Source organism: Acipenser ruthenus, chromosome 10, assembly GCF_902713425.1.
Source record: "Acipenser ruthenus chromosome 10, fAciRut3.2 maternal haplotype, whole genome shotgun sequence".
Lineage (NCBI taxonomy): Eukaryota > Metazoa > Chordata > Actinopteri > Acipenseriformes > Acipenseridae > Acipenser > Acipenser ruthenus.
This window is the reverse complement of record NC_081198.1, coordinates 18,026,678-18,054,559: the sequence shown is the minus strand read 5'-3', so window position 1 is coordinate 18,054,559 and position 27,882 is coordinate 18,026,678. Positions and strand designations below refer to the sequence as shown.

General features: G+C 37.3%; 1 protein-coding gene across 4 annotated transcripts in view; it reads left to right on the top strand.

The window, feature by feature from the left end:
• The window catches only part of LOC117404056 (roquin-1-like), a 78,412-nt gene that overhangs the window by 12,488 nt on the left and 38,042 nt on the right, over window positions 1–27,882 (top strand). For all 4 annotated transcript variants that reach the window (XM_034924171.2, XM_059031908.1, XM_059031906.1 and 1 more), the window contains exons 2-3: window positions 15,876–16,240; window positions 25,872–25,992. In XM_034924171.2, the coding sequence (XP_034780062.2) occupies window positions 16,010–16,240; window positions 25,872–25,992 (352 nt within the window). In that variant the 5' untranslated portion in view covers window positions 15,876–16,009. The remainder of the gene's footprint in view (window positions 1–15,875; window positions 16,241–25,871; window positions 25,993–27,882) is intronic.

Below are 27,882 nucleotides of genomic sequence, written 5' to 3'. Positions count from 1 at the left end.
CTTGTTAGCTTTGGAGATGAGCATTTAGAAGTCTTGAATTGGTATAGTGACCTTTTAGAAAAGAGTGAATGCAGTGTTGATGCAGGTCAAGCAGAATGGAGAATGCTTAAAACATTGGTCAAAGGTTAGTTTATGGATAAATCCTACATTTGTTTATGGGAGGTCATGCTAACAAAAACCCTTTTGCACAGATTTAAAAAATCTTTTACATTTAGTGGAAGTCCTGCTTGTGCTGCCGATATCAGCTAACCAATGTGAACGTGGATTTTCTGCACAAAACAGAATTAAATCCAAGCAGCGCAACTCACTTTATATGGCAAAAGTTGAAGATGTTGTGAGTGAGTGCAGAACTTTTTGACCCAGAGCCTTGAATTAAGCGCTGGCTTTGCATGAGTAAAAGGAGACAAAGACCAAACTATACTTCCAGGCCAAGTGATGCAGACATTTTAACTGTTGGTGACACTGGCTCAGACTGGTGAATAAGAAAGATTTGATAGTTGTATATAGTTCATAGGCTTAAGTTAAGGCCAAATTCCAGCTAATTTGTTAAGAAACATGATCAAAAAGCAGAAGTGAAGGATGTTTGAAGTTCACTTTTAAAGCATGAAAGATGAGGAACAACAGCATAAGAAGGAAGGACAGGTCTATTGGCAAAATAGAAGATTACACAGAGGACAAGGAAGGCAGAGCAAGTCAGTCAGGCAGCGTAGAAGAGGCAGCACATGAGACAAAGTGAGTACATGCATTCTGTTTTTTTATCCTTTTGTTTTCTAGTCTTTTGAAGGAGCTGAATTTGGAGGCAGCTAACTTGCTATTAAACTGGCACCCTACAATTTGGTGCCCAAAAAATTTGGTCTTGGAGCCATTGGAGCCCTGTATTTACCATATTTAGATATTATTTTTTAGATTTACATGCTATATTAAAAAAAAAAAAAGTTTGAACAGAAGCGATATTAATAATTTATTGGGCATCTATCGATTTGTGAAACTATGAAGATTGACAAATATGTTTATAATGATAGAAATGAAATGCGTATATGAGGTTATATTTGTACAATATTTTATTTAAAAATAAAGCACACTGTAAATCTCATGGCAGTGTGTTTAGATATTTATTTTTCAGTAAGAGTAGTGAAGGGAAAGAATGCTGCCCCCCCTCCCTCCAAAATAAAAAGCCCATCAGGGTATGAAACCAGGATCACCCTGCTGCAGCAGTGTTCTAGTTAGGCATCATGGAACAAGATATTAGATGAAGAAAAATAGCTGTAAAATGTTGTACATTGTTTAAAAATATATATATATAATAAACAAAAAAAATGTTTTGTCTTTGCAGAATCTGATGGCGCCTACTGTAAATATTGTGTGTATTTTGGTAGATAAACTGTACAAAATGCAGAGAAACTTTTTGTCAGGCTATACGCAAGTCCTTAATCTGGGGTTCAGCAGTTACAAAACTGAAAACTTCAAGAAAAATCAGAATTCCACAAAGTAGCAGTAATAGTTGTCAATGATTTCGTATCTGATGCAAAAACTAAAACACCTGTACATCAAGAGTCAAATTAAGCTTTTAAAGAAAGCGTGGAAAAAACGGGCAGCAATTTTTATATTTGAACAACTTCCAAGTATTGCTTATTATAGTTGTACTCTTAAGGAGCGTTCACACCGGACGTGGTGCTGCACTAGCAATGGTTTTCAATGAAGGTGGTTACGCGCAGCGGCAGAGAGACGCGGCACCTCAGAGCGGCGCGCAAGAGATAAAATATTTTCAACTTTTGCCGTGCCGCGTCGTGACGTAACCTACCAACAGCCAATCAGAGAAAAGTAGGAGGTTCCTTTGCGAGGAAGGAAAAGCTGTTAGCTTTAATTTCAGGTTTCCCAGCGTTGTATAATACACCAATTAATAGTTACCGCGATATTAATAAAAAAGCTGCAGTATTGAAATCTGTGGGTGTACAAATGGGATTACCGAGTGAATGTTAAATATACATAATTACGTAAATGAGGTAATATATATTTTTTGTGCTAAACTCCACATTGAAAATAATTATGCACCTGCTACTATAACGTAAGCATTTTTTTGATAAATTAACTGCAGACAAACTTTTAAAAGATAAAGCAAAACATTTTATTTGGTGTACATGTTTTATATTTTAACAGTTTTTAACAAAATTAATAAAAAGGGAGGGGGGGGGTGATTGTGGGGGTTACAAATAGGTTTTATAAAAATATATAACGTTTCGCTCCTCAGTTTTGTCTTTTGTCAGTGTCTTCAGTTCTGCCAAAACAGTTTTATTTTCCCGCTGGCATTTACTGTTTGCTGCTCGGCAACCAAAAGCCACTGTACCTGCAGCCGTGACGTAACAACGGACCCCCCACTGACTTTACCCTGCCGCGTTTGGTGTGAACAGTACTGCAGCGCGGCGCGCAAGAAGGCGGCATGCGTGCCGCGTCCGGTGTGAATGCCCCTTCATGCACACACACAGGCTAAATGCGGTTATGAGTTCACCTTTTGCTCTTAATATGTTTTGTATACACACACAGTTTGGTTACAAAGGGCAGCAACAACCGCACTAGTTAATCCTATTCGGAGCAAGTATCGAGTGCTGTTGTTAATTCAGTTTGGTTAGTTAATGTGCACTAACTGTGTGTGTGTGTGTGTGTGTGTGTATTACAACCGCACTAACACAACCACAGTTGGTGCTCCATGGATTTTTGCGCAACTAATGATGTCATTGTTTATCAGACATTTCCGTGTGATAAACATGGCTAAAAACATATATAGGTGCCCGATGAGCCAAGTTGATTTTGTAATACTGATGAATAGTAAATTCATAACAAAGGTAAATAGTGCATAAATAATATACTTTTTATTTAATCAAAGTACAGTTGTGTAATATTGTTGTAAGAAAAAAAAAATGTAGTTTTGGTTTTGCAACTTAAATAAAACAATATGGGACAATTCGTATCCCCAAACGCCACAGTGCAACCACAACTCGTTTTTCCACTGATACCGAACGTCTCATCTTTGTGTTTTGGCAGTCCAGGAAAGTTCTGAGTGAATGACAGACGCATATACGACTCCTTAGACATGCTTACATTTTTAATCCAGTTATTTGGAAACCACTCAAGTGGTTCCCAAAGATGGCCCAAATGTTTCGAAGTACAGTGCAGAAAAAGCAAAATGGCGTCTCGGCTGGTTTTGCAGAAAAGAGCATAGCTGTGCTTGACGAGCTCTCGATCGATCACATACAGTCCTTTCTTGCAAAAGCATAAACAAAAACAGCCTCCATGTTACACAAAACCTCGTGCTCGGCATGTAATGATGGCCCGAGTTCAGTGGTTTGTTTAAACAGGGAGTCACTCACTTCAGTAATGAAAGGTGTGTGTGTGTGTGTGTGTGTGTGTGTGTGTGTGTGTGTGTGTGTGTGTGTGTGTGTGTGTGCAACAAACAACCGCAACGAGTGCCGTTTGTAAATACAGTTGTTTACTAGCAAATGTGTTCCAAACTGCACTGAAAGGGACATTTCCTTAAAGTATGTTATACATTTGAGGTGAGGTGGGGTCACAGCGAACCCGTCAAGCTACAAGGCTAGATCCGTCCCAGTTAATCACTAATTGATTGATTGTGTTTGTTGTTAAATGAAATCAAAAGCCTACAAGTTATATTCTACTTTTTTTGTGTGTTTTGTGCGACGGGGAAGGGAGTAAGTAAATTTAAGGACAAGTAGATTTTTCAAAAAATTCACACACCTGTGCAGGTAGAATGGAAAGAAATAAACTAAACGATAATTAAATACGTAATTCATTTAGCTTGCTTACTACTTTGGGGAAAGACCCACCTTGAGCGCAATACCTTAGGTCTAAGTTTTTCAGCATAAAGAGTGCAATAATTTGCCTTTTTTGCTGTTTTTTTTGCTTTCTTGTACTCTGTGTTTACGACTGGCAATATGATCTTTAATGGTATTGACTAGTACATGATCAATCGAATGACAAAAAAATGTGCAGAATAGTATCCCACCACCCTTCTATAGATAATCAGTAGGGCTGTCACTCGATTTAAAAATTTTGATCCTCAATTTAGCCATGATGTATGACTTGGACTAAACCTCTACCTGGATAAGAATTTAGTTGACTTTTTTTTTTTTTTTTTTGCAAAGTTGTGCCAGAAAATGGGGTGGTTTATCCCAGGATCTCTCATGTCTCAAACTAAGGATTTAAGTTCTAAAACTTCAGTTCATTAAAATGAGTACTTTTGGTGTTGTGACATTTTGACTAAAATGCTCCCTAACAAAGTTTTAAATGCAGTGCTAAAGAGAACTGTAAACAAATAATTTTCAATAAAGAGCATATGGTCAACTATAAATTGACACAAATTTAGATCCAACATGTGCCAAAAAAACATTTTTAAATGAAAAAAAAAAAACTTTTTTAATGAACTCTCCCAAGCAAAATTACTGTTGTTTTCAACAATAAAAATCTTTCCTTTTTTTGGCTTGACCAAAATAATACAGCAACCACACTTCCTGTTTTCTTGTACCCCAGCCTGGTTAGTGATGTCATAATGCATGTACGTAAATGCAACTAAAGATTTACAGGCTTGATTTGAAAAATACACATCACACTTTAAAAAAAAAAAAAAAAAAATACACAGAGAGCTCTAAATTGGGAGGTGGAAGAGGCAATGCCAAAATGGGCTTCAGTTCAATACATCTATAGAGGGCACCAAGGCCACTAAATCTGTCAAGGCCAAAGTGTAGGATGTTGTGTAATTTTGCTCAGGGTTCATATATAAAGCTAATTAAGAAATATCACAATTTAACTTAATAACTGTTTATTTGTTCAGAAAATTGATTTTTTTTTTTGGCAAAAGCTGCCTCTGTATATTTTTTATTGTGTGAACTGTCCTGTGTGGCTTCTGGCTTGCTGACAGGAGGGTGACACAGCTGTCACTGAGACTGCACAGAGAGTAATTCAACGCTTGGCAGACAGGGGGTTGCCGTGCACCAAGAGGCTACGAGATCCCTGACCGGTAAATTAAACCTCACCACCAGCAATGCGGACAATTACACTGCTACTGCCCCGGCAACCATCAGCCTGGATTAGAGTCTGTGAGAACGTAGCTTCCTGCGATGAAGTCATTGGCATTTATCTATCAGAAGTATCTATCATAAGATGGACAAATAATGATAAACACTAATACAACATAGAAAGGTATTTCCTACCGTTTTGGTTTTGTTGTGGTAAAAATAAGGGGTTAACGGCAATTGTACTTTATTCAAGTATTTGGAAGTAAATTGTTTTTTCTTAAACCTGAAAGAAAACCACTTGTAAGTATCTTAAACATTTCTAAACTACTGACCTGAAAAAAATGATAGTTTTGTACATTTTTTGGGGCGTTGTGCAAGGCCTTTTACTTTTTTCCTGGACTGTTGTTTCCAAGCTTGGTCATTTGGTGTTTGCAGGCGTCTCGAGTTGCTGTAACAGAAAGGGCACTGCACCATTATTGCTGTGAGAAGACATACCACGTCAGTATTAAGTTCAGCTTCAGATTGGCAACTTGGTTTATTTTCTATTGAATTATTATTGGAGGTGGAAGAGCTAAAGCTATTGGGTGGGTTGTTCCTGGACCATGGTTTTCAACCTCAATAAAGAGAAACTACGAAATGATCAGTGGAAAAGTTAGATTGAAACTGCAAAAAATCATATGATAGGAACAGTGGGGGGGGGGGGGGTGCTTGAGTCAAAGGATGACTGGTGGTATATTCTGGGGGTGGGGGAGATCTTGATAATTTACAAAAGACCCTTTTGGCAAGATGGAATAATGTGAGGTTTTAAGTGCTTGTTTCTTTTGCACAATCAAATTATTTTTACTGATCCAGGTTTGACCTGTGGACAAACGTAGCTATATTTATTGTTAGGGTTAGGTGTCTCTTATACCCTGCTGGGGATGAATTAGGTGAACGCCATACTGTAGCTAACTACATCAAGAGTTGAAACTTCTTGGACTATAATATTAATTAAGGCAGGACTAAATGGTTGCAAAAAAGATGTTGATTTTTTTCAGGTGGAAAATAAGGAAAGGGAAGTTTTTATTGGAAGACCAATTTTTTGTACAGTAGTTTAAAGTACAGTTAATGTAAGGCTGTAGTTAATGCATACCCCATGAGTTAGCATTAAAGTATGTACAGTATTTATTGAAAGTACTCATGACTTTAAGGCAACGTTGCATTTTACTCACCCCAAATAAATTTGACGCAAATAGTGTTTAAATTGGAGAATAAATTACTCACTGACCCAAAACCTTATCTGGAGGCTTCCTGTATCAGTACTTAAGTTCAGTATATTAAACTGACATCCCAGTATTGCATATCAGTAAATGCAATATATAGCTTTTGTAAAACCCTCTAAAATCAGTACAAAACTAACAACAATTAAGTCTTGTTTGATTATGGATTTTTGCAAGTTATTGATTTATACTGACATTTTCAACTGGTTCTTGTTATTAGGTTTGCAAACTGAATAAAGTGAAAGTATTTCTGTAATGGTGAACCCAGACTCATGGCTGCAGTCCTTTTACAATTTTATTAAGCAGTAAAAAGGAAGTTGTTTGGTTAAAAATATCTCACTGGGTGTAGCCCTGTTCATTCCAGTGTTGACATTTCCATATACGAGGCACCTGCAGCACAAACAGTTCCATTTTCTTGTTCTGATATCTGGTAGTTTCTAGGAGCATGTTTGTAAGGATTGTGGGAAATATTTATCTTAAATAAGCAGAAGTCTTTTCTACAGACTACCTTGTCTGCATTATATACAGAATATTTAGAAATCTGAAAAACAGAAGTGCAGGGCCAAATATTCAAATATTGGAACAAACGCTACTTGTAATGTATTCGGCGTCAAAAATGACAATTTTCTAAGTAGGTAATGTAACAATTTATAAATGATTATCAAAAAGATAAGCATGCAAAGAAAATCAATGCCTAAATGACATTTGAAATAACACATTCTACTGTACAGAAGAATGTTTCCTTGTTTAATAGATCATTTGATGGGGCTTATTTTACTGCCAAGATACCATTTAGTTTTTGTAATATTACGAATTACATATTTTTTCCCCAGTTAATTCAAAATGAAAAAAGCAATCATTTGTTTGCCCTGTATTTCATTTATAAATTGTCAGGTTATAAATTATGATTATATTAAACCCAACCAGGGATGTACTGCAGTAGCTGTTCACCCTTCTTTTATATAAGAAGCTGAAATCCATATTTGAAAACTTGACTAGTTTTGTATCCTTTGGAATTTGTGCTGTAGAAACTGGCCTAGCAGCACATGACTGTCCTGGATCTGTCACTTTTCCAGTCTCTCCTAACAGAATAAGCTGACTCGCCTTGTGTCTGCAAGAGGGAAATACCAGCAACCGTATTGAAACGGACATTCCTGCTCAATATACTTCCTAAAAAATTGAGGTTCTGTTTTTGGCAAAGGAACAGAGGACCCAGGTTACCTTGGTTCTAGTATACTTGTGGAATAATTCCTTGAGCCAGCTGTGTCTGACAGCATTGCCACACAGTAGGGGAGTGTCAATTGGCACTGTTGCCGAAGTGCCATGTCAAGCATATTAATCTAGAATACAACTACGCTACCATTCTCTCATACCTTACTGCCCAGCAGTTACTGTTTTTATTTGTGTGCCACGGTAACTAAGAAACTGTCCACTGTGTTCCATTACATTACATTACATTGGCCTACATTTCGCAGCAGTAATGAGGGTTTATCCCATATTGCAAGAAAAGGCTTCTGTTTAGTTAGACATGCATAACTCTGGGCTTTTACTTGAGTAAGGAGCTTCAAATATTATTTTTTTTACTTTTTACACTTATAAATTTAAAGTCAAATCTCTTTTCAAAATGGCCGCTCTAGTTCACTGGGGTTTGAGATCTGTCCTCTAAATCACTGCAGGAAGAGTGTGTTTTTTTTTTTTTTTTAATATATAAATGAAAGTGCTCTGGCTTTTCTGTTCCGTACCACATCATGGATCGGTATTGCTGTGTTACCTGTTTGACAATGTGGGCAATAATCCTTACACTGTCAGTGCATTAGAGTGGCCATTTTGAAAACAGCTTTGACAGACTTAGTCATGGGTAAAAAGTTGTCAGGATGTTAACAATGAAAAGAAAAATTACAGGTATGTTATTTAAAGTGTTGTAGCCACACGTTGGGATGTGGAACACTATATTTATCTGAACCCTGCTATTACTGCAAGTGCTGATTGTGTGTGTCTGTCACGCTCGTTATGAGAACATGAAAGCTGCCTTGATTTTGCAACAATCTAAACCTTTATCATCCACTCCTAGCCTCCTGTATACATTAAGGATTGCACTTGGCTGTAATGTGATAAACTAGATTTTAAACAAACAGTTTTAACGTGTAATATAGTGTTTGATTATTACACTATCCTCTGTATTTGCAAGCACTGTTTTCTTACCTTTTTATGTTTGTAATAATTTATAGTGGTTATTGTGATAACTCAGTATTGAAATTTCTGAAGGTGCTTTGACCTGAGCTGTTTCTTAGTTCTAATTCCCTGACGTATGCAGCATAGGCTTGATCAGCAGTGTGTAACCAGAAAAACTAAAGGAAACTTGTTTTCAAGGTGATCCTAGATGATGCCGGCTCTTACTTCTATATATATCTCTGGCAGGCAACTAGACCGCACCTGAACACTGCTACAAAAACACAATATTTGAGTTGTAATTAGAAGCAATCGAATAATTTCAAACGTAGCAAATGGGGAAATAAGTAAATAAATAAATATAATTTCAAAATTACTTACTCCTAAGTTTCTTTTAAATGATAAATCTCAATTTACATTTTTTTAAAAGCTTTTAGATCAAAAGTAACCTTCAGAGATCCAATTTAGTTTGTTTTAAAACACTAATTATCCCCAGCTGGACAAGGTTATACATTTTTGTATGCGTGCAACTGGAGAGCCGCTTATCCAATTGTCATGAAACTTGGTACTAAGATTATTTAGCATTGCAATCGAGAATCCGATTCTGGAGATAAGGCGGGTGTCTCTGTCTGTTAATCTGTATGTCACACCTACATTTTCCATCTGGAAACCTAAGGACTGAAAATTGCTGATGCATATCTGTAACTTTCTTGAAGTTTCTTTGGGGAAGATTATTATAATATATATTTTTTTTTTTCAGTCTCGGTTTCAGTATCTGTGTTCCCTGTTTAGAATGGACATTCTCATTTCATTTAGAAAACAAACATATTACCGTCTGACCTAACGTAAAATGGTTAACAGTTTAGTAAAGTTTAAATGAGTGTGTAAATACATTTGCAAAACTACAATTGTAAAAATGCTATAGATTTGTTATAAAAAATTATATGTCCCTTCGGTTGTAATACCATCCCTGTCTTAATGCCACATTTTGTTGGCACCTTGATTTAATAGCAAGTTTTTGCATAACATACGTACTTATTGTTCAAAGTACTAATTGATAATTTACTGTAATTGTCTCCTGGATTTGTCTTAATGCATTTATGCAATGTTTTAAAGCAAAACCATTTTATAAAACATAATATTTTTACGTATATATACAAAGGCCATTAGAAAGTAGCTATTTAAAAGAAAAAAAAAACTCGTGTTTGTTACCCTTCGTTTTACAATTTCACAGAATGGTCACAGCTACAAAAATTTGAACTTAAATATATTTATTCATGTAAAATGTTAGTATTTGTGCAAAGTAGACATATTTAATGTATTTAACGTGTTTTCATTTAACACACAATTCTAGTCAAGTAAACATAGATTATTACTTTTGGTAATAGTACCTTTTTAAAAAAACAACCATAACAGGAATATGCTTACCTTTTTAATTTTAACATGCGTACCTGTACGATGTAAAATAAATATTGTGAACACTGAAATTTCATTTTTCAAAATAAATGTTCTGGTTGTAAGTTGAATTTTACAATATCCTTTTTGTTACCGTCTATTTAAACACAGCTGTGGTTTTGATATTACAAGATGTACATTCAAAGATTAGAAGGATCGTCCTCCCTTTAGGCTTTGCATTAAATGTATGTAGAGGCATATTTTCTACACAAAAGGCTTCGATTTAATTTGAAGTTTTCTGTTTTATCTATTCTACATGTGGAGCAATTCTCTCTTAGGATGGGACATCTCTGCACTATATATAAATAAGGTGTAACTTTAACTTCTTTGGCAAGGCAGATTTTGAGACACAGCACATAGCTAACGCACAGCCTGCTTTACGAACCAGAGGAGGCCATTCTTCAAATCTATGATCATCTGATTTCTTGTTGCTGATTGATATCAGGATAAAGAGATTCCATTCTTTCAGCCTATATTCGTAGCTCATTCCTTTAACTCCAGGGCTTATTGTGGTTGCTCTTTGTTGGTCTCTCTCCAGGTCCACAGTGTTCTTTTGGTATTGCGGTGATCACAGTTGGACACAGTACTCAAGTGCAGTCTCACCAGTGCATTATACAATCTCATCATAACCTTTCATCAGTACTCTACACTGCTGGCAATGTACCCAAAGAATTCTGTCTGCCTTTTTGATTGCTTTCCCACTGTCTGGTTGCTGACAGCAATGAGTCAGTTACACCACCAGGCTCTTGCTGAGCCTGCTCCAGTTCTATTTTACCCATTTGGTTCTTTGAAGCCTATATTATGCCACCTAGCTTCAAAATGGTTACAAGCTGTGAAAATTCAGATGAGATTTATATCGCTTTAAATTGTTTCACAAGGCTGCTTTCCTCTTGATCTACAATAAGGAAGTAAATGTTTGTTTTAAAGTGTTTTCCTGGCATAGTTTGTTTTCAAATGCATTTGTGCCATTTTCTATTGAAAGTAAAAGAGTGACTTGTATTTTTTTGTGTGTCTCATACCCCTTTCACACAGACGAGTTATGATGGCTCAGAACTGGCACTGAAACAGCATTTTGGTCTGTGTGAATTGCCTGTACCATCACAGAGCCATCATATTTTATGTCGTCTCTGAACCACCTCGTGTTTTTTCCACTCCCTATCCAAAACTCTTGCAAGTGTTTGGTTCCTAAATACATCACCATGTTGGCGTTCCATTACTCAAGTCGAGTGTTCACACGAGCATCCTTTATAAATACCAGCATTCAATGTATTTTCGCTCTCTGCTTTTGCGTGAAGAGCTGGATTCTCTCTCTCTTTTAAACATTGTATCGCCGCCTTTGCAATAAAATACATGACCTACATTGTGCCTGAAGCTCCTACAATTGGACACCTTACTGAACAGGTTGTTACATTGTATAATATAACTGAAAATTAGAAGCAAACTAAATGCAGCCAAATTTACTTCTGTTTTGTTTTGCGATGTTGTTTGGTTTACGTTGCTATGAAAACAATCTGTTGACTGACAGGTTTGAAAGTTGTACTCACATGATCCCTTTGTCTGTGTGAAAGGGTTACAACTGTATTATGCCGGCATAGACTGCAATTTCGTGTTGTGTGAGGGTATTTATATATTTTTTTTGTTTAAATGTCTTCTATGAGGTGGCTCAGTAGCGACATTTGTGTGTGAAAGTGGTAGTAGTGAAGCATTCTTCAGGATCATGTAAAACATCGTATGTCTTGAATTGAGTTATGTAAACCCAATGTTGGCCTAGTGTCAACTGCTGTTATATATTTTAAATACTTCATTGGCTTTTCCCCTTTTAATGTTCACATGAAACCAAGATATGTCTCCACAGGTTTTCACAAGATTCACACATGTATAGGCCTGCTTATCTTTAATAAAGCTATAAATGTGTTCTGAGCAGATTTTCTCCATTTACTGTCACTGGATTCACAAGATGCAGCTGCCCAGTTTGAATGTAGACAGAGTGAAAGGGAATTCTGATGACCCCTGTATGTTTGCCAAAAACAATCGATGCAACCTTTTTAAAATCTAAATTAAATTGATTGAAGATGCTTTCCCTCATCATTTTCTTAATGTCGTCAATCCTTTTTTATTCTTTTTGTATTTTGTATCCCATTACTTTATGATGCTTTCAAATCACGTTAGGCCTACAGATCTCATTTGCTGTACCTGCTGATTTGAAAGATACTTTACATTGGCTGCCATTATTTTATTGATAAAGACTTCTAGTGGAAACGTTTTGTCATTTGAAATTTAGTTTGTTTTTATTTTATTTAGCCCCCCCACACAAGTATTTCTAAATGGCTGTCAGATTAAACCTGCCTTTTGTGGTGTATTGGGGTATCATTTTTAAAGTCTGTTGTAATAACATTTCTTGGGGGTCTGAATTCATTGTGGTTTTGTAGTTAAAGGGAATTGATGTTTCCTTAGGAATGATACTGGTATAATAGTGACCACAACCTGGTCTGTGCTTAACTGAAGACTGAGTTACAGCTGGACTGGATGTCGGGAATTGGCCAGTACGGGTACAAAGGATACCAGGCCCTAGTAAAAACCTGGCTGCTTTCTTTAGTTAACTACTGTGTCAACGTTCTTGAAATATAGAAATAACCTTAATGCGTGTTATTAGTGCTGTGTGGTGTACAATTGGGATGTATTAATGAATCATGCTACTTTCTGTAGTGTGTTTTATAGTTATGAAGACAATCGCCCTTTCTCATTTGTGTCTTATAATAGTCCATCGTTTTAATGATCATTTGCATCACACAAGTCCATCGAGATGGTCACTTGTATCACGATACATGTCAGGACATGCACATTAGTATACAATTCGTTTTTTCATTATTGATTTGATGTATTGTTTTCAGTCAGATAGTGCTAGTGAAACTGCTTGTCTGATGTGTGTTGTGTCACCCAGGTGTAAATGTCAAATCTCAGCCGATTGTACACCTTGGCAGTCCGTAATAATGTTATTTTTTTGCCTGTTACTGGCAACTCCTTATTTCCTGGTGTTTCTTTTCTCTCTCAGCCTTCAGGGCATTTTGTCTTCTCAGAATTTCTCCACCCAGTTTCAGATTTCATTTTGAAAGCTTGTGTAGTGCTAATCCAACACCGGGTGTATCTCATGACACTACTTCGGTAGCAGAATGACTCAAACCTCTCAGGGTAGACTTTGATAAAAGGAAGGTATTTCCTGGTTCAGGCTTTTAAGGAAGTTCCAGTGGATCGTTTCTGCTGTGAATTCTAGTTCACTTCAAAATTAAAATAAGTAGTGCTGGGACGAACGCAGGATTTTCATGTTCAGAAATTCGTTCATTTTTGAAAAAGTAATAATCCATTGTATTGCTCAGAATGCAGGCAGAAACAGTATAGCAGCAGAGGCAGGGGGCGTGGCCGTGGCCACTGTGTGTGCCTTTATTTTACAGCAGGACTTTACAATATGTAACACATTAAAATAGAAAAATATCCCAGGAGTAAAGAATAAGCTGTGTAGGCATTACTTTACCCCAGTGAATTAACTACAAAACAAAGGATGCCAAATAAACGTTCAAGTTAAATGTTGTTTTGTTTATTCCTGAAATAAATAGTACATAACATTGACACCATTTTATTCATTTATTTTTTCATTCCTTGCCATTGCTGTTTCTTTACAGTAAACAGTGGCCATAGACACGTTTTTGTAACGGAATAACATGAGGTTTACTTGTGCCTTTTTGTAGCTGAACAAGCAAACGAAAACTGAAATTTAACTTTAAGCACTTCAAATAAAACAAACGTGGAAATGGCCTTGTAAAGTGAAGGGGAAAAAATATACAGAATTTTTAGTTTTGAAATAACCTTTGTTTGCAACATCTTATTCCATTAATAATTTTTAGTGTTTTTCGTGTTTAGTTAAACTGCTAGAAACTATTAAATTTCTCAAATTAAAAAAATCGTGTTATACATCCCACATCACATCTGTATTAACCTACCAATATTTTATTTTAGCTTATCAAGTACCCAAACTTATCATCTTTGCTTTACTGAACATGTCTTTCCAAAACCATGCTTAGACAATAGATCCCACTACATTAACTTTTAAAAGAAAAGTATTACAGTGCTGCTTTCATCAATTGGAAAATAATAATAAAAAAAATACAGTGCACCATCTAATAACCAGTAAACAAAACATTTTAGTGTTGCATACGGTGCAGTACAATTGCATTAAACTTATAGCTGTACAAATACATTAATTTTGTTTTGTTAATCCTAACCATACACATACAAGTGTACCACTGCCTTGCACTGATGTATAACAAATTACAGTATGTATTAGAGTCATTCACAGTGCTCCATTCAAACAAAAATGTTTTCTACATCAGGCCATAGATAGTTTCCTTCTATCAGCTCGTTTTTCTTTCGCCATTTTACGTTTGTCTTTGTTTCGTCACCAATCATGTACTGTTTTTTCAGCATTGCGATTGCCATGCATTTCGGCAAATTCAACAACACGCAATTTCAAACCTGTTATGTACCTGTCCTGCTTTGTGTATCCAGTCTCAGTCACCTGCATTATAATAGCATTGCATTTGTAACCAATAGCTGATTGTTACGATCCCAGGGGCGGGTTCAGTGGCTTGGGAGGGTGGGAATAAGGAAATTCATAGAGACGGACAGCTATTGTGTTAACAGTGAAGCAGTATAGCTGTAACATTTGAGAGGAGGTCAGTCTAGTCTGAAAGCTTGTGTTTAACATTCAAAATGATTAAGGGTATTGAAAGTAACAAATTAAAACTTTAATTAGAACAGTGGATTTGTATTTCTACCTAGCAACATGACCTGAATGCCATAGATCCTGAAAAAATAAATCGGGTTGTTGACAGTTAAGTTTGTGTGAGGTAGTAACTCCGTGGCTGTAGTAACCCCATTGTGGCACTGGCACAGTAGTTTAATATTACACATATTTGGCGCGTACGTCGCACTGGTGTATTAGTTGCTCCCCCATTTTAAGGCCCTGCAAAAATGCCTAGAAAATAGACTTCTACAACAGTTTTTACAGTACTAGTTCTTCTCTGTAGTTGTGCAACGTTGTTTTTCACACTGAAACTTTAGCTTTAGAGCTAGGCTTTGTTTTTTGTTGCTTGAGCCTGAACCTATTGTGTTCAGTTTAGAGGATGAAAAACATTTCTGTCCACCCCTGCCTAAATGGCTTTTAAGTTGATTTATACTGAATTAAATTAATGCAAGTGATTCAGTCAGATTTTTCTATTTTTACTTCAGTATCATTGCTTTCAACTCATTGCTGTGAATTTACAAATGGGCATTTAACAGGTGGGGGCAAGCATTTGTTTTTTTACACTTTTAAATGATTCATTGTTAATTAGTTATGCAAGTTCTTGTTTGATGTCAGTCCATTAATGCACAACCAGGGAAAGCAGTGCTTGGAGTGTTTTATTTGATGATCACAGATATACTGACTATTTGCATATTATATTTGAGTTTGTGCATAGTTTGATGCATGTTGGCATCATTTAAAAAAATTAATCCATTGTTAGCTGAAGTCGATTGTTACCAACACAAATGAAATCACAGTATTTTGCTGCAGATGGACTAACATTTTTGCATAGGTTTAAGTTATGAATGTTATAATGATATTGAATAATGTGTTAATGTATTGCTTATTTAGTGTAGCTGATAGCACATTTTATTCAATGATAATCCCCACAGAGATCAAGGGAAGCAACAAGGGAAGTAGTGGAGCTGTTATGAACAGCTCATCCAGATTTTAACACAGGTCAACATACTGCCATGTGGACCTATGTTTTACGATACTGATGCCTCATTGCTTCGGTCACAGATAACCATCTTTTTTGCCTATTTTTGTTGAAAATATTACTGCCCGTACAGCTGTGTGTTTAAGTGTATTTTGTTCTGATCATTTTTTTCCCTCTTTGTTTTGCAGGTTATATTTCACACTATGTGCTGAATATCCATGATGTCTGGAAATATTTAAGAATATTAATGTTTGGAAGATTTTTTTGATTCCAGTGGAATCTGTAGGGTTTTTTTTTTGGTTTTAAATTGTAACCTGTTACAATGCCTGTACAAGCTCCACAATGGACGGAATTCCTCTTGTGCCCGATCTGCACGCAGACTTTCGAAGAAACCATTCGCAAGCCCATCAGCTTAGGATGCGGCCACACTGTCTGCAAGATGTGCCTGAACAAACTACACCGCAAAGCATGCCCCTTCGACCAGACCACTATCAACACAGACATCGAACAGCTGCCTGTGAACTCGGCCCTGCTGCAGCTCGTTGGCGGACAGGTAACACATTGTATTTAAAGACTTTGGGTTTGAGTTTAAACGTTATCTGTAAGTTAGTGTTACAGAACACCCTGCAAAATGTACAAGAAATGTATTATGTTACCTTTGCAGCGTTATATTTTTTAACTTTAACATTTTTATAACACATCATGGGTCATATGAATCAACTGGGCAGTACATTTCTCAACATTTACTCGGGATCAATTGCCAGGAGAGAAAAATAAAAAAATCTCTTATAAGGAATGCAGTGTATCAAGGTCATGCACCCTCCTGCAGTAATGCTAATTTTCTCTTCCCACAATATGTTTCTCATTTCTAGCACCAGTATTCTTGCAGGAGGGAGCATTAACTGGACACACTGGTGTTTAGAAGAAAAAATCTTTCTCCTGGCAAACGTTCCAGAGTAAAAGTTTTAAAAAGTAGTTTATTTGCTGCAACGCGCTACTCTACCATACTAGCACTAAAAGAAAAGCGCACTCACACACAAGATTTTAATGCAAACCGGCTTCAAACTGGGTTCTAATTTGATGCATCAATTCACCAATATGTAATCGAAGCTCGGGAAATAAGGACAGATGATCAGTAATCAATGCATCGATTAATTGTTGCAACCCTATTAATTGTATATGTTTTTATTTTTTATTTTGTGTTCCGGACAATCACTGTTGTTTGCGGATAAACAATGATCTGCCTTGCACTAATAACTTCCTTAATCTAGCACTGTGTATGCATAAAAAATATCAACAATTGGGAATATTTTGAGGGGGAAAAAATAGCTGTGATATAGACAACCCAGCAAAGGTAAGATGTGTCATGTAAACACGGGGGTTCTTTAAAACTTGAACTTCTTGTAATGGGTTATCTGAGTTACCAACATTCACAACATGTTAAACGTGTAGGAAACAATGTTACACACCTAAAGACTACATGTTTATTTTTGCTGATATTGTCAATATGTGCCACAGTTGTTACGTGTTCGTGCTGTACAGTAACTCGCAATTAACATAATAGCATAATATTACAGTAGATCCCTGTGATAAAAATTTCCAAGCGATCAAGAGCTCTCTACAGTAGATGTGGTTCTGGGATCAGTTAGCTATTAAGTACCAGCATTGATGGGCCAAATGGCTACTTGTTCATAACTTCTTGTATCAAGATATATTTTTCCCCAGATGGACTGAAGCTACATTTAAAGATGTGTCCCTTTTCTCTAGGAAAATTACATTTGGCAAAATCACGAGCACTTCTCAAGCTGCATAAAAGTTCACAAAACAAATATATCTTGTTAGAATTTATTTAGGAAGAAACTGCCAGGCCGTTCCATGAAAATGGTTTCTTACGCTGATACTGCAGGCCCACTGTTTCTGTGCTGATGGGACTGTTCCAATACACACAGGTTTATTCACCATAAAGTTACTGACTGTAGAGTCTTGTATATCGGTTTTATGCCACAAATGATGAGAAGTGACTTCCCGAGATGAGTGAAGTTACAACATCGAAGTCTGTGGTTGCAATGTTTCCACCCTGCATATATGCTTCCCAGCTGTATTGGAATAAGTAAATATCGTAAACATGAGAACAGTTACAGTACTCCCCAGTGCATTATACAGCCTCATCATGGCATCCTTGGATTGTACTCTACATTTGTGGGATTCTATTTCCCTTTTTGATTGCTTCCCCACGCTGCCTGGTTGCTGGCAGTGATGAGTATCACAACACAGAGGGCTTTCTCTTGGTGAGCCTGTGACCAGCTTGTGACATTTGTTGACATTGCAGTTAAAAATAAAAAATGTAAATGTTTGATGCAGTAGAGCCACATGGAGACGGAACAAGTTTGAGTACATTCCAGGGAAGCTGACAGACAGACATTTTAATCAGACCCCACCCTTCACAAGCATTCCAGCTCAACTGCTTTATATAGCTTCTTTATTTTTGAACTGGGGGAGCTGAGTCATAGAAACGAACCTTGTTTTTGTGGGAGCATTGCCAGCTTAGATCAAACAAAAGTTACACCCCTTCATTACCATCTATCTATCTATCTATCGAGATAGATATTTTTTAACAGGTGCACTCCATTTATAACAAATCCTATTAGAATGGAGTCCCTGCCAAACAGCATTGGCTTTAATGGGGAATTAATTACCTTGGTTAAAACTGACTCATTATAATGTATATACCATTTTAATACTTACACTTACATCCTGGACAGTAAATTAGTCACGGCGGCATTTGTGACGTCAGGCAGGAAAAACTGTTTTTACCTCCTATGTTTTAGTTGGCACAGCCGTTGTACAGTTTAAACGTATAATGTACACAATTTTAATTACATTTACGAAAAATATAAGTTTGTAAATTGATACTACTTATTACATTGTACGGCCCACTGGCGTGTTTTCTACAAATAATAAACTCATGTTCTTTGGCAGTTAAGCTTTCTTGTATTGTTTACATTTAAGGTACTTGTGTTCACAGTTACATGCAGCATTTCGACATGTGTTTACTGTGTATTTCGTTCATAAAGTACCAATTTCCATTCTCCCTTGAAGTCACTTATAAGTGGAGTGCACCTGTGTGTGTGTGTGTGTGTATATGTACAGACATGCTCAAATTTGTTGGTACCCTTACAGCTCATTGAAATAATGCTTCATTCCTCCTGAAAAGTGATGAAATTAAAAGGTATTTTATCATGTATACTTGCATGCCTTTGGAATGTCATAGAATAAAGCAAAGAAGCTGTGAAAAGAGATGAATTATTGCTTATTCTACAAAGATATTCTAAAATGGCCTGGACACATTTGTTGGTACCCCTTAGAAAAGATAATAAATAATTGGATTATAGTGATATTTCAAACTAATTAGTTTCTTTAATTAGTATCACACATGTCTCCAATCTTGTAATCAGTCATTCAGCCTATTTAAATGGAGAAAAGTAGTCACTGTGCTGTTTGGTATCATTGTGTGCACCACACTGAACGTGGACCAGAGAAAGCAAAGGAGAGAGTTGTCTGAGGAGAAAGAAAATAATAGACAAGCATGGTAAAGGTAAAGGCTACAAGACCATCTCCAAGCAGCTTGATGTTCCTGTGACAACAGTTGCAAATATTATTAAGAAGTTTAAGGTCCATGGAACTGTAGCCAACCTCCCTGGGCGCGGCCGCAAGATAAGGATAACTGCCAAAGAGATACAAGCTGAACTCCAAGGTGAAGGTACGTCAGTTTCTGATTGCACCATCCGTCGCTTTTTGAGTGAAAGTGGGCTCCATGGAAGAAGACCCAGGAGGACTCCACTTTTGAAAGAAAAACATAAAGCCAGACTGGAATTTGCTAAAATGCATATTGACAAGCCACAATCCTTCTGGGAGAATGTCCTTTGGACAGATGAGTCAAAACTGGAGCTTTTTGGCAAGTCACATCAGCTCTATGTTCACAGACGAAAAAATGAAGCTTTCAAAGAAAAGAACACCATACCTGCAGTGAAACATGGAGGAGGCTCGGTTATGTTTTGGGGCTGCTTTGCTGCGCCTGGCACAGGGTGCTTTGAATCTGTGCAGGGCACAATGAAATCTCAAGACTATCAAGGCATTCTCGAGCGAAACGTACTGCCCAGTGTCGGAAAGCTCTGTCTCAGTCGCAGGTCATGGGTCCTCCAACAGGATAATGACCCAAAACACACAGCTAAAAGCACCCAAGAATGGATAAGAACAAAACATTGGACTATTCTGAAGTGGCCTTCTATGAGTCCTGATCTGAATCCTATCGAACGTCTATGGAAAGAGCTGAAACTTGCAGTCTGGGGAAGGCACTCATCAAACCTGAGACAGCTGGAGCAGTTTGCTCAGGAAGAGTGTGCCAAACTACCTGTTAACAGGTGCAGAAGTCTCATTGAGAGCTACAGAAAACATTTGATTGCAGTGATTGCCTCTAAAGGTTGTGCAACAAAATATTAGGTTAGCGGTCCCATCATTTTTGTCCATGCCATTTTCATTTGTTTTCTTATTTACAATATTATGTTGAATAAAAAATCAAAAGCAAAGTCTGATTTCTATTAAATATGGAATAAACAATGGTGGATGCCAATTACTTTTGTGTTTCAAGTTATTTCAGAGAAAATTGTGCATTCTTCGTTTTTTGTGGAGGGGTACCAACAAATTTGAGCATGTCTGTATATGTGTGTATATGTATATGTGTGTGTGTGTGTGTGTAGCTCGCTCTCGCTCTCGCTCCAGCCACATTGTATATAAGGAAGGGGAGATCCTTTGTCTTGGAGTGAGTCAAATGAGTTTTTGCTGTGTGATGTTGTACTTATAGTGAAGGCGAATGCCCAGCCTTTATTACTTTTTTATTATTGTTTTGTTTAACCTTTTATTTTGGCCCTTCTTGTTTGTGTTCCAGTGTTTTGTTTTCTTTGTTAATTAATGTGCACATGTATGCTTTAATTGCAGCTTTTCCTGACTGGTGAAAAATGTACGTATGATTTCTGAGTACTGGTACACACATTCAGTGATTGTGGAAAAACAGTTCTGCCCAAGAGATGGGCCATATATGACTCATTAAGATCCAAACTATGACTAAGGACTGGCAGTGTGTTCTAAAAGGGAGAATCTTTCAGAAATTTTGTGATAGAACAGTGGTCCTCAAATTTGTGTTCACGGCAGCTGTCCTCGTACTCCCATATATATGGACAAGATTGTAACAAAGTCAATTATTGGGGTGTCAGGTGGAGTCAGAGTACACTGCACTGCACTACCAACTACTAACTTGTCTGACACACGTTACAAGGACGCAAATACCAACACTGGGCGAGCATAATATCAAACAAAATTAAAATGGATAAGTGGCTGATTAAAACGCCCAAATTAAACAGGACTGGTGACATTACTGATAAAACTCCCGCTGTTTCAGAGAAACACAAAAAACTTGACCGTGAAGTCTCTTCAAGAGCAACTTTGGAATCAACATCGGGGCCTGAATATTGGGGCTGTCAATCGTAGTTAACTTCTGCGATTAACACATACATTTTTTGGGAGCTACGTTTTTTTAACGCACGTTAATCACACTCCTGTCTTGTCCCTCTTGGCATACTGTAATTAATTTCCTGCCGCACCATTTTAGCGCATGCCAGGATTTAATGAATGTAGTCATCGTTTGAATATGAAATTAGTCACGGAACCACATTTATGTAGTAAAACGCTCAAACTGAAGGACTTGTGAAGAGGACGTTTATTATTTTTTTTAAACTTTGATGGTTCATTGGATAGAAAGAGGGTTACTTGTATCTACTGTCAAAGTGAGTACCAGTATCACAGATCTAGTCTGCTGTACCACCTGTGTGCTGCTAAACATGCATTCACTTCTCAAAACACTCTGTTTTTCTGCTACAAACAACAATACAACAACAAATGAAACCTGTCAGTTTCGACAGAGTACTCTTAGAAATTCAGGATCGCTGGAAACCCATGAATCAAGCGAAGTACGTTACTAGAACCAGTGATGTTGGATAGCTACCGACTGCAGACCCGTTAACATTGTACTTTTGTTTTATTTCAATAACCACATTTATTTTTAAACGATATTTACAATTGTAAAAGATATAACCATTACTTAGTGAAATGTTTTGTTTAAGCAATTTCAAGTTATTAATAAGATAATTAAGTATTGTTGTTGCTGTTATTCGTCTCCACTGCTCACAACGGGTGTGTTTTTGTGTTAACATGATTCACCCGCAGTAAGCGATGGACGGTATAAACATCCACACAATAACCTGACATTCAAAATGTCCCCCAATCATCAGTACAGTAATCAAAACAAACACGCGTGTATGCGGTTAAAAATCGTTAAGACGCTCATTACACTAATAAAAAATGTATTAAAACCTATCAGTGTAATAAAAAGTACAGTAATCCGTCGTGTATCTGACTGCGATGGGACCAGAGTAAGGGCAGATATGTAAAAAGAGGATAAATGAATCCTGTTTTAAATCCCATTATACAGCTGCAACAGTTACTGTACTATATTATTGTTTTGCGATTCAGCTTTTATTAGGGCGCTCCCCTAAATCCCTTGTTTAGAAAGATACAGGGTATTAATGCTTGTGACAGAGTAGCCATCTGCCATGTGGGTGCGTGCATTTGCTGCCGAGTAACAGGCAGGAGATCGAGATGGAGGTTGAAGTTGATACGCCCTGCAGGCGAACAGGATTTATTTACATATTGTAGCGCTGAGCTGCGGGGTTTACCTGGATATAATGAGACAGACAACAGTTGCGGTTCAAAGCAGTAGGAAACTGCTGTATTTATTATTTTTTTAGCTTTCAGTGAACAAAGGCTCTCATTCCTCTCCTCTCTCACAAATTTTTGCCTCTCTTAACCCTCTCAATTCTCTCGCCGCCAGATCCTGCTTCTCTCTTTCAAAATGTCATCTCCACACACACCCAAGTCCCTCCCCCTTCCTCACTCATTGGTCCAACACTCCCTATTTGACTGCTTGTGTCAGACCTGCTCCCACCCCCCTCAGTGACGCAGTCTTTCAGCTCTAAGTCACACAAGCACCAAAACACAGAGAACGTTGACAGATCTGTACAAGAATAACAAACACACATTATTTACAGAGTACTCCCATCCCCTTCCCCAGTCCATTATCAGGTCCATTCCCACATTGTCCCCAGCTTTTTGAAGCAATATTGCATTGTTTGCTGACTGACAGAGTTCCAAGCATGCTTTAGTAAGCGCACAGCATCTAACAGAGACATTTTATTTACACTGAATTTTCGTGCTGATGCTCCTTGCTTTTCTCTTTCCAGCCATGCTTGCTTGTTGTTGCAGTCAGTGCTGTTTTTTCAAACTGTAAATAAACCTGACACTGCGTACAGGGATTATAGCCAAGGCACAGTACAGGGGTTATCGCTCAGTAACGAGGTGCAAACAGCTGATTGATCGATCTGTCAAGCTTTTACTACAGTAAAGTGCTGCCTTTTGTATTAAAATCTATGTGAATGGCAAGGTAATGAGGTGAAAACAGCTGATTTGTGGACTAGTAAAAGCGATTTACTACAGTACAAGTTTGTTATTTAAATCTATGGGAATGGCACATAACGAGATCCAAACAGCTGAGTTTGCCCGAAATATACGGTGTGCTTAACACGGTATAAACAATGCCTTTATTATTAAAATCAATGGGAATGGCAAGCGCTATTTGTCCGATATAAACGGCTGCCCAAAATAACCCAGTACGGTGTAAGTGGTGGCGACTGTATTATTTAAACGGACATCAGTTTGAGTAAAGACAACTGTAAAGGAAACTGATCATTGTAAATGCTGTAAGGTGAGTAATAAACTGACTCCATTGTGATTTAGCAGTTGGTTCAAACAATTTAACAACAATGCTGGATTGTAAATAAATATAAAACTATAAAGAGAATCCAGAAATAAGAAAATAGGGCTTTTATGTGATGACGATAATAATAATATTAGCATCATTAATAAAACAAACTTAAATGAGATGGATGCAGCAATTGTATCAATATGTGATTTAAAACCAAGACTAATTGATTCATTTTTTTAATAGCTTGACAGGCCTAATATAGGTCCAGTTTAAAATTTACACCACCTTCTCTTTGTAATTGAATAATAAATAGTGCTTCATAAAACGACAACGGAAAAGTCTTTAGTTAGCAGTGGTCAAATCCAGTTGATTACACAATCTATAGAAATGATTGTTTTCAAACATATATTTGGCAGTATACATCAGCATGCCCTCAAACAGCCAGGGTGGACACATTTATGCCCGCATCCAAATTACTTTGAGGACCACTGTGCTAGAAGGTTCAGGCGACATGAAACAGCATTGGATTTGTATTAAACCGGTATTAAACTTGTTTGAACACAGAAATAACGAAGCTCGTAGTTTTTTTTAAAATTTATTTTAATAATTGTATTCAGTTTGTAATATCTGGCTTTAAGAGCCCACTGTATCAGTATGGCTCTTTTCAACCCAACATTTTTTTGGTTTCAAAATATTTGGGAGATGGCACAGTTTACTAAATTGAAACCAATGTCATAAATTGTGCTTTGGTTTGTGCCCCATAAGTTTGTATACCGCTAAGATTTAAATAATTACTTAAATAATAACTATATCTATGCAGTTTCTGATTATAATTGTATTTATTTAACCAGGATATTTACCCATTGACCCAAGACCTCATTTACAAAAGGCTCCTGGAATTTCTGATGAAATTCAATTACATCACTAGACACTTATGACGCTATACAAGATAGTTTTTGCACAACTAAGGAGAAGCTTGACATGTAAATTTGCGAATCAACGCAAGTGAATTTGCAATACAAATGAGGTTGCGTTGGTTGTCTGTTGCTAGCCGACCTACATGCAAAGTATTGCTGTATAGCTCTACCGAGATAGGAAGTGGTGGGTGTAATTTTACAGTTATTGTTTTTCTGTTGAAAGTGTTGGAGGTTGTTGTATACTTTAGTGAATTGCAGAGTGGAACCCTCTGTGTATGATCTTCATTAGTTTAATTAAACCGTATAAACCTCCACCCAGGTCTAAAATAGTTTTAATAATGATCTCATTGAATCAGAGACAGGGATATAGTGGAGGCTGTGTCACTGTAGATTTTTTTTTCATATCTGGAAGTGGGCTTATCCAGTTGTGCTGAAACTCGGTATTATCGTTACTTTGCATATGTTACTGGGAGTATCGGATTATAGGGGTGTTTCGGTCTGTCTGTACATCCATCTGTCATTTTAATATACTTTACCATGAAGCCTAATTTGCTTACCTGACGACTTCTAGATCTTAAATGATACATTACACAGTACATTAGTATGCCAAAAAAAAAGTCTGCCTTTTTATTTGAATTTGTTTTAATGTATTTATTTGTTTTAGCTTACATTTGTGTTGCTATGGAACATCTGGTCATATGGCGTGCTTCACTGTGGGCACCCATCTCCTGTTGCTTAAAATCAGTATTTAACCCATTGGCAATGACATTTTCCTTTGCAAGGAATACAGAAAGAATTACAGAATGCACTGCAGGTACTGTAACCTCAGTATTATCTCTCTTTACTACTTCTCCATTCAGATCTGTATCAGATCCGATACTCCCCTAGAAAAAAGACAAACTTCTAATAGAGCTCCCTGAACCCTAGCCTCCAGCAAACTACAAAAGTTTCACTATAAAGTACACACAGTAACTCTTTTAACCTTTGAGAATATATAATACTGTTCTGCTAATGATCTTGAATTTTATTTATTTTGTGTCTCCAACCCTCCTTCCTGAGTACACTTGATTTCCAGCTGTGTCCTCTGGTCCTGGTTTCTTTACTGTGCTTAAAGTATTGGTTTGGGTTAACTGTATCAGCTCCTTTTAAAATGTTACACTTCTGTCCCCCCTAATTCTTTTGTTTTAGGCTAAATAGGTTAAGTTCTTTCCTATCTTCATAGCTCATTCCTTTTTAAGCCCTGCGATTAGTGTGGTTGCTCTTTGTTGGACTCTCTTTTTGGTACTGTGGTGGCCACAATTGGGCACAGTACTGTGAGATACCAGGGGACTTAGCTCTCGAAATGACAGATCTGTTTCTAGCTGACTGATGTACTGTGCCTTTTCACCCTGCAGGTACCCAAACAGCAGCCCATTGCTCTGCTTACAGGAGTGGAAGACACCAAACACTATGACGAGGCCAGGAAATGCGTGGAGGAGCTAGCGCTCTACCTCAAACCTCTCAGCAGCACGAGAGGTAAGCCAGACTTGCCCATGTCTCAATATATGCACTGTTCTGTACACTTCCCTGTGACCACGGGGACTTCTGTAATCATTGTACTGTGAAACCTCACTAAGGCCAGTCAAGAGACCAACAAAATGTGGTCTTAATATGAGAGTGGCCTTTATTTTAGTTATTTCCTATAAACTGTTCTAATGTACTGTTTGTTTCAAATATTTAAATGTGCAAATGAGTTACATCTTGTTGCATCCACGTTTTAACATGGTAGTTTAACAGCATGTCAGTGTTTAGAGAGGTAACTGATATGTTTGGACTGCTGATGGTGGCCTTAATACTAAAGGTGGTTTTATGTTTCTATCAGTGAGAGGAAATCGGCACTAAAGTGGCCTTTAAACTATGGTGGCCTTAGAGTAAGTAGTGGGGTTCTGAAAAATATAGCGTTACACGTCCCCACGTGTTGCTACAACTGTTTAAATAACGTACCTATAATTTATTTTCATCCCTCCTCCATTCCTTCTTTTCGTAAATATTTTGGTAATTTGTTTTGTATACTTTGAGGATATATATTTTTGTAAGAACAAAATTATTTGATCTCTTGGGACGGTGTGACCTTATTTGGCCACATAATGGATGTATCGACCAAAAGGAAGAAAAAAATGTGGTGTTTGTTTATTTATTTATTTATTTATTTATTTATATATTTATTTATTTATTTATTTATTAGCAGACATCCTTATCCAGGGCGCCTTACACTTGTTACAAAGTATCACATTGTGAAATATCACATTATAGATAAGAGCAGTTATAAAGTACAGTAAAATCCGTAGAAAGAAAGATCAAATTCAAATAAGAGCAAAATAAAGAATACAGTAAATTACATTTAAGAGGGAATTCCACTAAGTGGAGTCAACTTGGTTGCGTGCAGCTGAATCGCTTATATGTAGACGTTTCTGCAAGCAGTTATGCAATTGATTGCTTACAGTGGAGACAAGCTCTACTTTCAAGCGATTTGTAGTGAAGTTTATTATCATGGGCATGGTTGCAAAATATGACTGTTTACTTTCCTGTGGTGAAGAGGAGGTACATTTAAAAATGTCAGCTATTTAAAAATATAACAACTACATCCTCAGCTAAGGTATTGTCCAGCATTTACGTGGCTTCGCTTCTGCTTTTAATATCGCATTTAAAATAACTACGGATGAGACGACTGTAACAGCCAGTTCTTCATCGATAATTAGTGAAGTCATCGTTTACTAAAGAATAATGACAGACTGAAGGAAAGAACCGACAGCACCAGCAGGGTCAGCGTAATCACCAGAAAAAACACCACACACTTGTAACGTGGGAAGCTTATTGCTCAACTAGTAGCTCAGGTGGCTGAAGATAGGAGGGAGCAGAAAGGTTGAAGATAAGTGAGTACAAGAGTTTTGAATTTGATACGAGGTGCGATAGGGAGCCAGTGGAGGGAGCGGAGCAGCATTGTAGTGTGGGAGAAACGAGGAAGGGAAAAGACAAGGTGGGCAGCAGAGTTTTGGATAAGCTGGAGCAGAAGGAAAGCAAGAGGCAGGGAGGCCGGCCAGGAGGGAGCTGCAGTAGTCAAGACGGGACAATACCAGGGCCTGAACTAGGAGCTGCGTGGAGTAGTTGGTGAGGAAGGAGGGAATTCTGCCTATGTTACTGAGGACGAAGCGACGGGAGCGTGCCAGAGTAGAGATGTGCTGAGAGTAGGAGAGGGAGGGGTCGAGGATGACACCAAGATTCTTGGTGGATGAGGAGGGAGAGAGGATAGATAAATAGATAACCTGGCTGTTAACATATTCCTTTGCTGCAAAAGAGGGTTTCTGCACTAGTGAGAGCCAAGACTGATTTTCGTTCAATGAATATTTACTGAAATAAGGTCTTTTT